This window comes from Artemia sp. Qi Xiang Cuo, unplaced genomic scaffold (genome assembly GCF_049724085.1).
Source record: "Artemia sp. Qi Xiang Cuo unplaced genomic scaffold, ASM4972408v1 HiC_scaffold_3386, whole genome shotgun sequence".
NCBI lineage: Eukaryota > Metazoa > Arthropoda > Branchiopoda > Anostraca > Artemiidae > Artemia > Artemia sp. Qi Xiang Cuo.
This window is the reverse complement of record NW_028300811.1, coordinates 54,010-72,008: the sequence shown is the minus strand read 5'-3', so window position 1 is coordinate 72,008 and position 17,999 is coordinate 54,010. Positions and strand designations below refer to the sequence as shown.

Sequence of the window (17,999 nt, the reverse complement as noted above, 5' to 3'; positions counted from 1 at the left end):
CCGTGTTTTCTTCTTCTTTTTTTTTCAAACAGTTCGTGGTAACGAACTGTAAGTAAGGAGCGACCCGGCTCAATGGTAACCGAAACTCTAGAAAACGGGTTTTTGATACCAATAGATATATCAAAAGAATCAGATTTCAATGCTGATTTCAAATATATAACTTTCATTAAGTTTAGTGCTACATATCAAAAGTTACGCGCATGAGAAAATTTGGCTGATTTTCAAAAAAAGGGGGAAAGACCCCCTAAAAGCTATAGAACCTTAATGAAAATCACACCATCATATTCAGCTTATCAGAGAACCCTACTGTAGAGTTTTCAAGCTCCTATCTACAAAAATGTGGAATTTTGCATTTTTTGCCAGAAGAAAGATCACGGTTGCGTGTTTATTTGTTTTTTGTTTTTTTCTTTTCTTTTCCCCAGGGGTGATCGTATCGACCCAGTGGTCCTAAAATATCGTGAGAGGGCTCATTGGAACTTAAATTAAAAGTTCTAGTTCCCTTTTTAAGTGACCAAAAAAATGGAGGGCAGCTAGGCCCCCTCCCGCGCTTATTTTTTCCCAAAGTCACCCGATCAAAATTTTGAGAAAGCCATTTTGTTCAGCATAGTCGAAAATATGATAAATATGTCTTTTAGTGTGACTTAATTTCCCGAAGTTCCCAGAGGGAGGGCTAAAAGTTATGAACTTTACCCAATGTTAACATATAGTATTGGTTATTGGGAAGTATACAGAAGTTTTCAGGAGGTTTTTTTTCTGGTAGTGGGAGGGATGGGTGGGTCGGTGGTTATTATGGAGGATCTGTTCATGAAGGAAGTTTTCATGGGGGAAGGGAAATTGCCATGAAGGGGGCGCCGGAATTGCAAGCATTATTTATTGGTTATTGGGAAGTATACAACCATTTTCAGGAAGGATTTTTTCTGGGGGGGGGGGGGGGGTAGAGGAGGGGGTTACTCTGGAGAATATTTCCGTGGAGGACATTTCTATGAAGGGGGCGCCGGATTTCCAAGCATTAGAAATTAAATCGATCATTAGACGATAAGAAATTAAATAAAAAAAACAAGTTTTTTCAACTGAAATGTAAGAAGGAATATTAGAACTTGAAACGAACAAAAATTATAACGTATGTGAGGGGGTTCTCCCCCAAGTCAATACCTCGCTCTTTACGCTACAGTTTTTTTTTTTTTAGTGCTTTCAAAAGAGCTATCTATTCTAATTAAACGGTCTTTGTGGTTCAGAGGTTTGTGAATTAAATTTTTTTTAACTTTTAACGTAAAGAGCGTGGTATTGACTAAGGGGAGAACCCCTTCATATACGTAATAACATATACTTAATAAAAAAAACAATAAAAAAACAAGCGATACGGCTCAATAGTAATCGAAACTTTTCAAAACGGAATTTTGATGTCAATAAATGTATCAAAAGAATGTGTTTATAATGCTGATCCTAAATATATAAATTTTATTAAGTTTAGTATTACTCATCAAAGGCTACAGGCCTGAGAAATTTTACTCGATTTTTTAAAGAGGGGGAAACATCCCCTACAAGTGAAAGAATTTTAATGAAAATCACACAGTCAGAATTCAGCGTATCAGAAAACCCTATTACATAGGTTTCAAGATTTTTGCATATCTGCAAAAATATGCAACTTTGTATTTTTTGCCAGAAGAAAAATATACGAATATAGAAGTTAGTTACTTAAGTTAATTTGTTAAGACATCCATTTAGCAAAAGAAAAGTAAAATTTTTATGCAAATAAAAGCTGCATTAACTAAAAAACGATCAGAAATTAAATAAAAAAAATAAGTTTTTTAAACTGAAAGCAAGGAGTGACATTAAAACTTAAAACGAACAGAAACTATTCCTTATATGAAAGGGCCTGTCCCCTCCTCAACGCCTCACTCTTTACGCTAAAGTTTGACTCTGTCTCACAACTTTGTTTTTTAAAAGAATAAAACACTTTAGCGTAAAGAGCAAGGCGTTGAGGAGGGGACAGCCCCTTTCATATACGGAATAATTTCTGTTCGTTTTAAGTTTTAATGTCGCTTCTTACTTTTAGTTAAAAAAACTTGTTTATTTTTATTTAATAACACACAAGAACCAAGTCATTTCTATCTCTTGGCTCAACTTACTGTTTACTTTTGTTTATATTTAGCATTTAGTTTTTCCTTCCCTTTTTCGAGCGATAAGGATGGCTTGTCAAAGGTACTTGCCATTTTGAAAACCGGTAGTTACATTGTGTCTTCATTTAATTTTGTTTCAACATATACTTCCTAGTAAGTTTTAACTTGATACACTATTAGTGTATCTTCGCAATAGTAGTAGTAGCAGTCAGTAACCCTGATAATTTCAACTTAATGCTTTTAGCATTCCTAGTCCGCCCTTTCCACAACCAGATTGCAACTAGTACCTTTTCATTTAGTTTAAAAAAGCCTAGCCCTCAAGCAGTAGTAATTGTAGTTAAGAGCATTAGTAGTTATAGCCGGGATCGTATCCAAGATATTTTTTTCGGGAGGGGGGAGGGGGTTACAAGTTTTTTTCTCGTGAGAGGGGGGGGAGGTAACAGAAAAAAAAATTTAATGTACTCACGTGGTATAGCGACCACACCAAATGAGTGAAGTTAGGTTAATCCTAATAAAATATAGCAAAATATGATGAAAATATAATACTTTAGTAACAAAATTATGGAAAATACAACAGGAAATTATAGAAAGAAGGCCGCCCAGAACATATGGAGTAATACCTAACCAGCTCTATATATTAAATATTCAATACAAATATACATTCATTGTAGATTATCTCGGTTCCATTGCAGCTGAACCCCGTGTAACTGAACCCCAAGCATCGGAGGCCCCGTAAAACTGAACTACCCTTGGAACTGACCCCCCGTGTAACTGAACCACCGTGCAACTGAACCCCCTTGCAACTGAACCCCCATGGACCTGAGCCCTCGTGCAACTAAACCCCATTTAACTGAGCCCTCGTGCAACTAAACCCCATTTAACTGAACCCTTGTGCAACTCAATTCCCGTACAACTTAACCCTGTGTAACTGAACCCCTTTGTAACTCTACCACCGTTCAACTGAACCCTCGTGTAACTGAACCCTCTGGTAGCTGAACTCTCGTGTAGCTGAACAACCGTACTAAGTTTTTCAGTATTCTGCGAGCCAATTTCCTTGAGTAAAACACAAGTTAGAATATTTTCATGTTCAAACTTATTGGAATTGTTTGTTTTTTAAAGTCATGATATAAATGCCTGTCAAGATTTTTCATAAAAAAACTATTTTGTTGTACCAAAAACAAATTAAATCGGACGCACAAACCATTAAGCTCAGATTTATTTCTCCTGTGTTGTGTCTTTTAAGATGGTTCCCGTTGCCCTTCAGCTGTCTATGTGTCTCGGCCGGATCTCCTCCCCCCGACTATCCCCCCTCGCCCGGTACCTCCTGGTCATCTGCACATACCATCCTCGGAAGAAGACCTTCCTGGACACTACCCCCTCGGGGCTGGGGGGTTTCCAATTACATTTGACTTAAAAAAGGACGGTACTTGATCATTATATTGGCCTTTCTAAAAATTCATGTTTGGTTAATGATAATGAAATCAAACAAAACAGGATGAATATATAATAGTTTAGAAACAAATTTTGGCTTTACATTTGCAAATTAGGGGGGACTGGGGGTGAAGCATAACATATATTAAATACGTAACCTCCCATCGGTACCTCCCCCCCTAACCCCCACAAACCGACAGTTTAAATATCGTTTACGCAATGAAAACCACGCTTTGCATTACATTACTCTATAACGGTCTCTTGATTTAAGCCGACTGGTGGGTTTTTCGTGACTGGTTTCCTTGTAAAGGCCCATATATATAACACACCAGTACCCGAATATAATACTCATTTTTGTCGGAAATTAATTTTACCCCCACCCCTATATATACCAATTAAGGGTAGGTAAATTTTTACCAAATCATATTATTGAGTTAGGAATAAAGTGAATACACCATTCAATGCCTTTTTTAATGATGATTACTAATATAATAATCATTTCTATCGGAAATGAATTTCAGCCCCCCCTAACCTAACCTAATCCCCACCCCACTATGTGCAAATATATATCCTAAATTGACATATACAGGGGGAGTGGCTAAAATTCATTTCCGATAGAAATGATTGTTATAATCGTAATCAGCATAAAAAAAGGCATCAAATGGTATATTCACTTTATTTGAAACTCAATAATATGATTTGGTAAAAATTTACATCAGAAATGATGTAAATAATAAAATTCATTTCCAACAAAAATGATTATTATATTTGGAAAGAGCATAAAAAAACTATTCATAAGTCAATAATATGAACTGCGAAGTAATTAACATAATTTTTAGATAGTATAATTCTTTGATATCATTTAGAGAGGAATAAATTGTCACAAATGCAAATTTAAACGTAAAAAAAGAAAATTTTAAAATGCTACTCCTTTAATTTTTCCTTCTGGAGAGTTTACAGTTACAAATCTAAAGTGTTACCAATATCGGTCAGTATCTACCAAATAATATTATTGAGTTAGGAATAAAGTGAATACACCATTCGATGCCTTTCTTTATGCTGATTACGAAAATAATAAGCATTTCCATCGGAAATGAATTTCAGCCCCCCCCCATATCTATGCGATACCAAACCAAACACGGAATTGGCATATATAGGGGGGGGGGCTGAAATTCATTTCCGATGGAAATGCTTATTATATTCGTAATCAGCATAAAAAAGGCATCGAATGGTGTATTCACTTTAGCCCTAACTCAATAATATGATTTGGTAGGTATTGACCCCCCTCCCTATATAGGCGAGACCTCACCTCACCCTGAAGTTGCATATATAGGGGGGGGGCTGAAATTCATTTCCGATAGAAATGCTTATTATATTCGTAATCAGCATAAAAAAAGGCATCGAATGGTGTATTCACTTTAGACCAAACTCAATAATATGATTTGGTATTTTTTGACCCCCCCCCCTATATAGGCTATACCTAACATAACCCTGAATTAGCATATATAGGGGGGGCGCTGAAATTCATTTCCGTTATTGGGAAGTATACAACCATTTTCAGGATTCCGTGGAGGACATTTCTATGAAGGGGGCGCCGGATTTCCAAGCATTAGAAATTAAATCGATCATTAGACGATCAGAAATTAAATAAAAAAAACAAGTTTTTTCAACTGAAATGCAAGAAGGAATATTAGAACTTAAAACGAACAGAAATTATAACGTATGTGAGGGGGTTCTCCCCCAAGTCAATAATTCGCGCTTTACGCTACAGTTTTTTTTTATTGCTTTCAAAAGAGCTATCTATTCTAATTAAACGGCCTTTGTGATTCAGGGGTTTGTGAATCAAATTTTTTTTTAACTTTTAACGTAAAGAGCGTGGTATTGACTAAGGGGAGAACCACTTCATATACGTAATAACATATACGTTATATTTGGAAAGTAACGTAAAGAGCGTGGTATTTAACGCTCTTTAACGTAAAGAGCGTGGTATTGACTAAGGGGAGAACCACTTCATATACGTAATAACATATACGTTATATTTGGAAAAATTTACATCAGAAATGATGTAAATAATAAAATTCATTTCCAACAAAAATGATTATTATATTTGGAAAGAGCATAAAAAAAACTATTCATAAGTCAATAATATGAACTGCGAAGTAATTAACATAATTTTTAGATAGTATAATTCTTTGATATCATTTAGAGGGGAATAAATTGTCACAAATGCAAATTTAAACGTAAAAAAAAGAAATTTTAAAATGCTACTCCTTTAATTTTTCCTTCTGGAGAGTTTACAGTTACAAATCTAAAGTGTTACCAATATCGGTCAGTATCTACCAAATAATATTATTGAGTTAGGAATAAAGTGAATACACCATTCGATGCCTTTCTTTATGCTGATTACGAAAATAATAAACATTTCTATTGTAAAGTAATTTCAGCCCCCCCCCCTAGATAGGCTATACCTAACCAAACCCTGATTTGGCATATATAGGGGGGGGGGGAGGAGGCTGAAATTCATTTCCGATGGAAGTGCTTATTATATTCGTAATCAGCATAAAAAAAAGGCATCGAATGGTGTATTCACTTAAGCCCTAACTCAATAATATGATTTGGTAGGTATTGACCCCCCTCCCTCTCTATATAGGCTATACCAAACCAAACCCTGCATTGGCATATATAGGGGGGGGGCTGAAATTCATTTCCGATAGAAATGCTTATTATATTCGTAATCAGCATAAAAAAAGGCATCGAATGGTGTATTCACTTTAGTCCTAACTCAATAATATGATTTGGTAGATATTGACCCCCCCCCCTATATAGGCTATACCTAACATAACCCTGAATTAGCATATATAGGGGGGGGCTGAAATTCATTTCCGATAGAAATGCTTATTATATTCGTAATCAACCGTACTAAGTTTTTCAGTATTCTGCGAGCCAATTTCCTTGAGTAAAACGAAAGTTAGAATATTTTCATGTTCAAACTTATTGGAATTGTTTGTTTTTTAAAGTCATGATATAAATGCCTGTCAAGATTTTTCATAAAAAAAATGTTTTGTTTTACCAAAAACAAATTAAGTCGGACGTCACAAAACATTAAGCCCAGATTTATTTCTCTTTTTTTGTGTCTTTTAATAGGGTTCCCTTTGCCCTTAAGCTGTCTCCGTGTCTAGGCCTGTTCCCCGCCCGCCGACTATCCCCCCTCTCCCTGTAAATCCTGTTCAGCTGCACATACCCTCCTCTGAAGAATACCTACCTGGACAATACCCCCTCGTGGCTGGGTGGTTTCCAATTACTTTTGACTTAAAAAAGGACGGTACTTGGGCATTATATGGGCCTTTCTAAAAAGTCATGTTTGGTTAATGCTAATGAAATCAAATAAAACAGGACGAATATATAATAGTTTAGAAACAAATTTTGGCTTTACATTTGCAAATTAGGGGGGACTGGGGGTGAAGCATAACATATATTAAATACGTAACCTAACCTAGGTACCTCCCCCCCCCCTAAACCCCAATAAACGACAGTTTAAATATCGTTTACGCAAGGAAAACCACGCTGTGCATTACCTTACTCTATAACGGTCTCTTGATTTAAGCCGACTGGTGGGTTTTTCGTGACTGGTTTCCTTGTAAAGGCCCATATATACAACACACCAGTACCCGAATATAATACTCATTTTTGTCGGAAATTAATTTTACCCCCACCCCTATATATACCAATTAAGGGTAGGTAAATTTTTACCAAATCATATTATTGAGTTAGGAATAAAGTGAATACACCATTCAATGCCTTTTTTAATGATGATTACGAATATAATAATCATTTCTATCGGAAATGAATTTCAGCCCCCCCGAACCTAACCTAATCCCCACCCCAATATGTGCAAATATATATCCTAAATTGACATATACAGGGGGAGTGGCTAAAATTCATTTCCGATAGAAATGATTGTTATAATCGTAATCAGGATAAAAAAAGGCATCAAATGGTATATTCACTTTATTTGAAACTCAATAATATGATTTGGTAAAAATTTACATCAGAAATGATGTAAATAATGAAATTCATTTTCGATAGAAATGCTTATTATATTCGTAATCAGAATAAAAAAGGGCATCGACTGGTGTATTCACTTAAGCCCTAACTCAATAATATGATTTGGTCGGTTTTGACCCCCCCCCTCCATATATAGGCTATACCTAACCTAACCCTGCATTGGCATATATAGGGGGGGCTGAAATTCATTTCCGATAGAAATGCTTATTATATTAGTAATCACCATAAAAAAGGCATCGAATGGTGTATTCACTTTAGTCCTAACTCAATAATATGATTTGGTAGATATTGACCCCCCCCCCCTGTATAGGCTATACCTAACCTAGCCCTGAATTAGCATATATAGGGAGGGCGCTGAAATTCATTTCCGATAGAAATGCTTATTATAGATAGAAATGATGTAAATAATAAAATTCATTTCCAACAAAAATGATTACTATATTTGGAAAGAGCATAAAAAAAACTATTCATAAGTCAATAATATGAACTGCGAAGTAATTAACATAATTTTTAGATAGTATAATTCTTTGATATCATTTAGAGGGGAATAAATTGTCACAAATGCAAATTTAAACGTAAAAAAAATAAATTTTAAAATGCTACTCCGTTAATTTTTCCTTCTGAAATTTCCTTCTGGAATTTCCTTCTGAAATTCATTTCCGATAGAAATGCTTATTATATTCGTAATCAGCATAAAAAAAGGCATCGAATGGTGTATTCACTTTAGTCCTAACTCAATAATATGATTTTTTAGATATTGACCTAGGGGGGGGGGGGGTTGAAATTCATTTCCGATATAAATGCTTATTATATTCGTAAACAGCATAAAAAAGGCATCGAATGGTGTATTCACTTTATTCCTAACTCAATAATATGATTTGGTAGATATTGACCCACCAATTAAGTATTACCAATATCAGTCCTTTCACATGAATCAAAACTGCGTTTATTCCCATTTCAATGCTTCAAAATATAAAACAAAACCGAAACTCACATCTAAAAAAATCAAATCATTCCATATAGACTGACTTTCTTCATCCAAAATCGTGAAGCATGCTATTACAGAATTCACTTTGGAAACAGTCCAGAATCTGAAGCGCACGTGAAACTAGACAAGACTAACCGGTTTATCGATTTCAGGGGAATACCTTTGTTTTGTCTTGCTGCGTCTTCTAAGAGTGAACTGCAGTCGCGTAATTTCGTCTAAATCCTGGCCGGGGGGGGGGGGGAGCCAATTTGGTACTCCTGTGTGAAACGTGCTCTCGTATATACTGCTAGTTTGGTTAATGCTAATTAAATAAAATAAATTGGCTGAATATATAATAGTTTAGAAAGAAATTTGGGCTATATATTTGCATATTAGGAACTATAATTGCATATATAATATGCATATTATATTATGCATATTAGGAACTATAATTTTTTATTTTTTTTACTAGATAGTTTTTCTCTAAACGCACTTTTAAACTTTTGTTTACTATGGGCTGTGGTTCGCTCTTCAATAGGTTGCAGCGGTTTGGGAAAATAGCAATTGATTTGGGAAAATTGGCGGTACTCCTGTATTAAACGTACTCTTTTATATACTGCGATGGAAACCAGTCACGAGAAACCCGTTTTTGACGGGTTAAGACACCGCTATAGAGTAGTGCAATGCATAGCGTGGTTTTTATTGCGTATACGTTATTTAAACTGTTGATTTCGGGGTTTAAGGGGGCGGGAAGGTAGCCTACCTAGTTTAGGTTAGGTTACGTAATAATATATGATATGCTTTACCCCCCAACACCCCTCCACCCCACCCCTAATATGCAAATATATAGCCCAAATTTCTTTCTAAACTATTATATATTCATCCAATTTATTTTATTTAATTAGCATTAACCAAACTAGCAGTATATAAGAGAGCACGTTTCATACAGGAGTACCAAATTGGCTCCCCCCCTGCCAGGATTTAGACGAAATTACGCGACTGCAGTTCACTCTTAGAAGACGCAGCAAGACAAAACAAAGGTATTCCCCTGAAATCGATAAACCGGTTAGTCTTGTCTAGTTATGAAAACACGTGCGCTTCAGATTCTGGACTGTTTCCAAAGTGAATTCTGTAATAGCATGCTTCACGATTTTGGATGAAGAAAGTCAGTCTATATGGAATGATTTGATTTTTTTAGATGTGAGTTTCGGTTTTGTTTTATATTTTGAAGCATTGAAATGGGAATAAACGCAGTTTTGATTCATGTGAAAGGACTGATATTGGTAATACTTAATTGGTGGGTCAATATCTACCAAATCATATTATTGAGTTAGGAATAAAGTGAATACACTATTCGATGCCTTTTTTTATGCTGATTACTAATATAATAAGCATTTCTATCGGAAATTAATTTCAACCCCCCCCCCTAGGTCAATATCTAAAAAATCATATTATTGAGTTAGGAATAAAGTGAATACACCATTCGATGCCTTTTTTTATGCTGATTACGAATATAATAAGCATTTCTATCGGAAATGAATTTCAGAAGGAAATTCCAGAAGGAAATTTCAGAAGGAAAAATTAACGGAGTAGCATTTTAAAATTTATTTTTTTTACGTTTAAATTTGCATTTGTGACAATTTATTCCCCTCTAAATGATATCAAAGAATTATACTATCTAAAAATTATGTTAATTACTTCGCAGTTCATATTATTGACTTATGAATAGTTTTTTATATGCTCTTTCCAAATATAATAATCATTTTTGTTGGAAATGAATTTTATTATTTACATCATTTCTGATGTAAATTTTTACCAAATCATATTATTGAGTTTCAAATAAAGTGAATATACCATCGGAAATGAATTTCAACCCCCCCCCCCCCCTAGGTCAATATCTAAAAAATCATATTATTGAGTTAGGACTAAAGTGAATACACCATTCGATGCCTTTTTTTATGCTGATTACGAATATAATAAGCATTTCTATCGGAAATGAATTTCAGAAGGAAATTCCAGAAGGAAATTTCAGAAGGAAATTCCAGAAGGAAAAATTAACGGAGTAGCATTTTAAAATTTATTTTTTTTTACGTTTAAATTTGCATTTGTGACAATTTATTCCTCTCTAAATGATATCAAAGAATTATACTATCTAAAAATTATGTTAATTACTTCGCAGTTCATATTATTGACTTATGAATAGTTTTTTATATGCTCTTTCCAAATATAATAATCATTTTTGTTGGAAATGAATTTTATTATTTACATCATTTCTGATGTAAATTTTTACCAAATCATATTATTGAGTTTCAAATAAAGTGAATATACCATTTGATGCCTTTTTTTATGCTGATTACGATTAAAACAATCATGTCTATTGGAAATGAATTTTAGCCACTCCCCCTATATATGTCAATTTAGGATATATATTTGCACATATTGGGGTGGGGATTAGGTTAGGTTAGGGGGGGGGGCTGAAATTCATTTCCGATAGAAATGATTATTATATTCGTAATCATCATTAAAAAAGGCATTGAATGGTGTATTCACTTTATTCCTAACTCAATAATATGATTTGGTAAAAATTTACATACCCTTAATTGGTATATATAGGGGTGGGGGTAAAATTAATTTCCGACAAAAATGAGTATTATATTCGGGTACTGGTGTGTTGTATATATGGGCCTTTACAATGAAACCAGTCACGAAAAACCCCCCAGACGGCTTAATTCCAGAGACCGTTTTAGAGTATGGCAATGAACCGCGTGGTTTTCATTGCGTAAACTATATTTAAACTTTCGTTTTGTGGGGTTTAGGGGGGAGGTACCTAGGTTAGGTTACGTATTTAATATATTTTATGCTTCACCCCCAGTCCCCCCTAATTTGCAAATGTAAAGCCAAAATTTGTTTCTAAATAATTATATATTCATCCTGTTTTATTTGATTCCATTAATATTAACCAAACTAGAATTTCTAGAAAGGCCAATATAATGCCCCAAGTACCGTCCTTTTTTAATTCAAATGTAATTGGAAACCCGCCAGTCACTAGGGGTATTTTCCATGAAGGTATTCTTCCTAGGAGGGTATTTTCAGCTGAAAAGTATTTACAGGGAGAGGGGGGATATTCGGCGGGATGGGCAAAGGCCGAGACCCATAGACAGCTTAAGGGCGAAGGGAACCCTATTAAAAGACACAAAAAAGGAGAAATAAATCTGGGCTTAATGGTTTGTGCGTCCGATTTAATTTGTTTTTGGTACAACAAAATAGTTTTTTCTATGAAAAATCTTGACAGGTATTTATATCATGACTTTAAAAAACAAACAATTACAATAAGTTTGAACATGAAAATATTCTAACTTGTGTTTTACTCAAGGAAATTGGCTCGCAGAATACTGAAAAACTTAGTACGGTTGTTCAGCTACACGAGAGTTCAGCTACAAGAGGGTTCAGTTACACGAGGGTTCAGTTGAACGGTGGTAGAGTTACAAAGGGGTTCAGTTACACAGGGTTAAGTTGTACGGGAATTGAGTTGCACCCGGGTTCAGTTAAATGGGGTTTAGTTGCACGAGGGCTCAGTTAAATGGGGTTTAGTTGCACGAGGGCTCAGTTCCATGGGTATTCAGTTGCAAGGGGGTTCAGTTGCACGGTGGTTCAGTTACACGGGGGTTCAGTTCCAAGGGTAGTTCAGTTTTACGGGGCCTCCGATGCTTGGGGTTCAGTTACACGGGGTTCAGCTGCAATGGAACCGAGATAATCTACAATGAATGTATATTTGTATTGAATATTTAATATATAGAGCTGGTTAGGTATTGCTCCATATGTTCTGGGCGGCCTGCTTTCTATAATTTCCTGTTGTATTTTCCATAATTTTGTTACTAAAGTATTATATTTTCATCATATTTTGGTATATTTTATTAGGATTAACCTAACTTCACTTATTTGGTGTGGTCGCTATACCACGTGAGTACCTTAAATTTTTTTTCTGTTACCTCCCCCCCCCCGCGCACGAGAAAAAAAACTTTTGTTACCCCCTCCGCCCTCCCGAAAAAAAAAACTTGGATACGATCCCGGCGATAACTACTAATGCTCTTAACTACAATTACTACTGCTTGAGGGCTAGGCTTTTTGAAACTAAATGAAAAGGTACTAGTTGCAATCTGGTTGTGGAAAGGGCGGACTAGGAATGCTAAAAGCATTAAGTTGAAATTATCAGGGTTACTGACTGCTACTACTACTATTGCGAAGATACACTAATAGGGTATCAAGTTAAAACTTACTAGGAAGTATATGTTGAAACAAAATTAAATGAAGACACAATGTAACTACCGGTTTTCAAAATGGCAAGTACCTTTGACAAGCCATCCTTATCGCTCGAAAAAGGGAAGGAAAAAATAAATGCTAAATATAAACAAAAGTAAACAGTAAGTTGAGCCAAGAGATAGAAATGACTTGGTTCTTGTGTGTTATTAAATAAAAAAAAATAAGTTTTTTTAACTGAAAGTAAGGAGTGACATTAAAACTTAAAACGAACAGAAATTGTTCCGTATATGAAAGGGGCTGTCCCATCCCCAACGCCTCGCTCTTTGTGCTAAAGTTTTTTAGTTCTATAAAAAACAAATTTGTTAGACAGAGTCTAACTTTAGCGTACAGAGAGAGGCATTGAGAAAGGCACCGCCTCTTTTATATACGGACTAATTTTTGTTTGTTTTAAGTTTTAATGTCACTCCTTGCTTTCAGTTTAAAAAACCTTTGTTTTTCATTTAATTTCTGATCGTTTTTTAGTTAATGCAGCTTTTATTTTCATAAAAATTTTAATTTTCTTTTGCTAAATGTATGTATTTACAAATTAAATTAAGTAACTAAATTCTATATTCTTATATTTTTATTCTGGCAAAAAATAAAAAGTTTCATATTTTTGAAGATATGATCTTGAAACCTATGTAAGAAGGTTTTCTTATTCGCTGAATTCTGACTGTATGATTTTCATTGAAACTCTTTAACTGGTAGGGGGTGTTTCCCCCCCCCCTCTTTAAAAAATCGGGTAAAATTTCTCATGCCTGGAATATTTGATGAGTAATACTAAACTTAATGAAACTTATACATTTTATATGAGCATTCTAAACACATTTTTTTGATACATTTATTGACATCAAAATTCCGTTTTTAAAAGTTTCGATTACTATTGAGTTGTATCGCTTGTTTTTTATTGTTTTTTTTATTACGTATATGTTATTACTTATAAGAAGGGGTTCTACCCGTAATCAATAACACACTCATTAAGTTTAAAGTTAAAAAAAAAATGTATTCAAAAAAAAAAGAAAAACAAAGGCCGTTTAATTATAATAGATATCTCTTTTGAAAGAACAAAAAAAAAACTGTAGCGTAAAGAGCGAGGTATTGACTTGGGGGAGAACCCCCTAACATACGTTATAATTTCTGTTTGTTTTAAGTTCTAATATTCCTTCTTACATTTCAGTTGAAAAAACTTGTCTTTTTTATTTAATTTCTGATCGTCTAATGATCGATTTAATTTCTAATGCTTGGAAATCCGGCGCCCCCTTCAGAGAAATGTCCTCCACGGAAATATTCTCCAGAGTAACCCCCTCCTCTACCCCCCCCCCCCAGAAAAAATCCTTCCTGAAAATGGTTGTATACTTCCCAATAACCAATAAATAATGCTGGGAAGTCCGGCGCCCCCTTCATGGCAATTTCCCTTCCCCCATGAAAACTTCCATCATGAACAGATCCTCCATAATAACCACCGACCCACCCTTCCCTCCCACAACCAGAAAAAAAACTCCAGAAAAAATCTGTATAATTACCAATAAACAAAACAAAATGTTAACAATGGGTAAAGTTCATAACTTTTAGCCCTCCCTCTGGGAACTTCGGGAAATTAAGTCACACTAAAAGACATATTTATCATATTTTCGACCATGCTGAACAAAATGGCTATCTCAAAATTTTGATCGGGTGACTTTGGGGAAAAAATAAGCGTGGGAGGGGGCCTAGTTGCCCTCCATTTTTTTGGTCACTTAAAAAGGGAACTAGAACTTTTAATTTATGTTCCAATGACCCCTCCCACGATATTCTAGGACCACTGGGTCTATACGATCACCCCTGGGGAAAAAAAAAGAAAAAAACAAAAAACAAATAAACACGCAACCGTGATCTTTCTTCTGGCAAAAAATGTAAAATTCCACATTTTTGTAGATAGGAGCTTGAAAACTATACAGTAGGGTTCTCTGATACGCTTAATATTATGGTGTGATTTTGATTAAGGTTCTATAGCTTTTAGGGGGTCTTTCCCCCTTTTTTTGAAAATCAGCCAAATTGTCTCATGCGCGTAACTTTTGATTTGTAGCACTAAACTTAAAGAAAGTTATATATTTGAAATCAGCATTGAAATCTGATTCTTTTGATATATCTATTGGTATCAAAAACCCGTTTTCTAGAGTTTCGGTTACCATTGAGCCGGGTCGCTCCTTACTTACAGTTCGTTACCACGAACTGTTTGAAAAAAAAAGAAGAAGAAAACACGGGAGACAGATCAGTGCTACCCATGCAAAAAAGTGATTTTCCTTGTTGTTCAAAGAGGTGGACTATAATTACCCTTTTCAAGGTTTTTAACCAAGCTGATTCCAATTTTACAATTTTCATTTTGATCTGACGCTATTTTAGAGGGTTTTCAGGCTTGTTCGTGAAATCACCATAAATTTCTTTTCTCAATAGAATTTTACTACTAAGACAAACTGAAATAAAAGTAACCATTCCTGAATCAATACTACATGGCAATTTTTTTTCACAAGATTGGTTTTTTTAAACGCGCTTTTTAACTTTTGGTTATTATGGGCTGTGTTTCGCTCATTACTAGGTTGCAGCTATTGCTGCAACCATGATAAGAGCTTCTCCCGTGTATGATAACGAATCCTTCATCTCATTTGCAGTTTCAATAGCAATAGAAACTTCCCCGGAAGAAAGGAACTGAAATGCGAACATATGAATTAGTAAATTGAAGCACGCAGTTAAATTTAGGTTTCTTTGGTGTTTTGGTTTAGAACAGGGGTCAAAGGTGTGACTATGTAAGCCGAGTCAGAGTCGATCCAGCTCTAAATGGGTACCAGGAGAAATCCGGGGGAACAACACGGGAAGCGGTGGACGATTTACCCCCATCCTCGCATTCCATTCCTTGCCGAAGGCAGCGAACCAGGAGATAGATACCTGCTCAATGCAGACCATTGGTTAGCATGCGAAAAAAATTTCTTTTTTTAAGAAGCAGACAACGAGAGAACAAACACTTTTAAAAGACAATAATTAAGATATATTTTTTACGGATAACCATATTTAAAGGAGTACCACTCTAGCTAAACTTGTTGGCACAAAATTTGTTTAGAATAGTCTAAATATCAAGAATCGTTGAGACGTAAAAAAAGTATAGGGGTATTGAAAAAGTAACTGAGTGCTTGAGTGAATTTAATTTGTTCCTTTGGTTAATCTAATTTGTTTCAAATCATGGTTGTTCAATTGTGTTCTTGTCAAACATTATTTATTCATTTCAGGGGTAACGCCACACACCACTTGTTATTTGTTTTATTGGGATCAGGCCCTCCTGAATATGAAGTCCGATTTAAAAAAAAATTCTCTATAATTATATCACAAATGTAAAATAGAGCACTTTTGCAACAGTTTCCTAAGCAAAGCATATTTGAAGTGAGAATAAGATGAATTACCAGAATATTAACAACCTCTCCTTGAAAAGCTAGCTCCCGAAATTAGATATTTTTTTTGTCGTGACATTTAGCCTTTTTATTTTCATGTTATTGAAGCTTAAAATAGAGTATTTTTTACTGTCCAGGGCATCAATTGTGTCCTTGGCAGCCCTTTCTAATCACACAACATCAGTACTATGGATTATAAAATTTTTGAGAGGGCTCACCGAAGTTCCTTCAGAGGTTCCAGTGATCAAAGGGCAGATACCCCTTGAAACGTCTCATATTTTTCCGAAATGTATTTGATAGAAATTTTGAGATAGCCATTTTCTCAAAAAATAGATCAAAGATCACATAAAAAGCCCAATGGGGTTGACACAATCCCGCCATATGTAGGGGTAAGGGTTGTTATTATGCCCCGGGGGCATATAAAGTTCATATGGAAAGATTGGTCTTGTAAATTTTAGAGGAGTTTTCTTTGATTGTCAATGTCTAATTCTAGTTCCCTTTTAAGAGTCAAAATACTTGAGGACAACTAGCCCTCCCCCCTCCCTGACGTCATTTTTTCCCAACGCATCCGATCAGAATTGTGAGCTAGTCATTTTGTTCACAATAGTCCAAATATCGTATAAAAGTGTCTTCAGGTTGGGCACGGCCCTACCCCCTTGAACCCAGGGGCAAGGGTTGTAAGCTTTGTCCCGGGCTTATAAGGTTATTATGGAAAGGGTGGCTCAATAAACTTCGGATCGGATGGGGCTTGTTTGGTTGGAAGTCGGAAGTCTTAGTTCCCTTTTTAAGAGTCAAATTTGAAGTGAGGGCAACCATCGCCCCCAAAGCCTATCATTCCCTACACACATCGGATCAAAGTTTTAAGAGAGCTATTTTGTTCAGCATTATTGACGGGTTCAGTAATTATGTCTATGGGGATGTCAACCTCCCAAAGTTCTCAGGGCAATTCGTTCATTGTTTACATATAGTATATGTTATTGAGAAAGGTATGCACTTTGAACTTAACTTTCCTAATAGACAAAGGGCATTCAGGTGAACCTTTCAGAGAATCTTGAGTAGAGTGTTGGACTAAATCAGAACACGTTCTCTATATACATTTTCAAAAGGGCTTAACTCAGGAATGACTGAGTATATTAATTTGGAACTTTAAGGAAATCATAAGGAAGACTATCAAAATGAAAAAATTTGTATGTTACCACTACTGCTACAACTATCACCACTACTGCCGCTACCATTACCACTAATGCACTATTCATTTCAAACTAATGATGGGAAATTTGAACTAAATAAAAAGACTATGTGCAAGTACATTGTCAAACAAACTTATCTCAAGAATTGATTTGGGTATCAAGTTGGAACTTTCAGAGAATGTTTAAATTGGAAAATCACCTGACCAAAAGGCAATAAATGAACGCCAATACTAATACTACTATCACTGCTACGTTTACTACTACTATTACTTCTATTGGAACTAATTGTAAGGCGAAGAGCATTGAGATAAAAAATTCATATTCAATTTCATTATAAATGCTGCTAATACTAATACCTTGACTGCTATCGCAACTATGCGTAATGGTGCGAAGGTAAGATTTCAAAGTAATTTTGAGAGGTGAAGTTGAACTCAATCACGATATGTCATCTGTATGCAGGTTCTCAAAAGGGAGTAACAGCAATATATTAGGAAGAGTTTGGTGTTTA

At 35.1% G+C, this 17,999-nt stretch overlaps 1 protein-coding gene across 1 annotated transcript in view; it reads right to left on the bottom strand.

The window, feature by feature from the left end:
• LOC148938336 (ubiquitin carboxyl-terminal hydrolase 2-like) overlaps positions 1-8,609 on the bottom strand; it is a 36,901-nt gene extending 28,292 nt beyond the window's left edge. Inside the window, exon 1 of the mRNA XM_089107870.1 lies at positions 8,528-8,609. Within this exon, the coding sequence (XP_088963996.1) occupies positions 8,528-8,572 (45 nt within the window). The 5' untranslated portion in view covers positions 8,573-8,609. The remainder of the gene's footprint in view (positions 1-8,527) is intronic.
• Between the last annotated feature and the right edge of the window lie 9,390 nt (positions 8,610-17,999).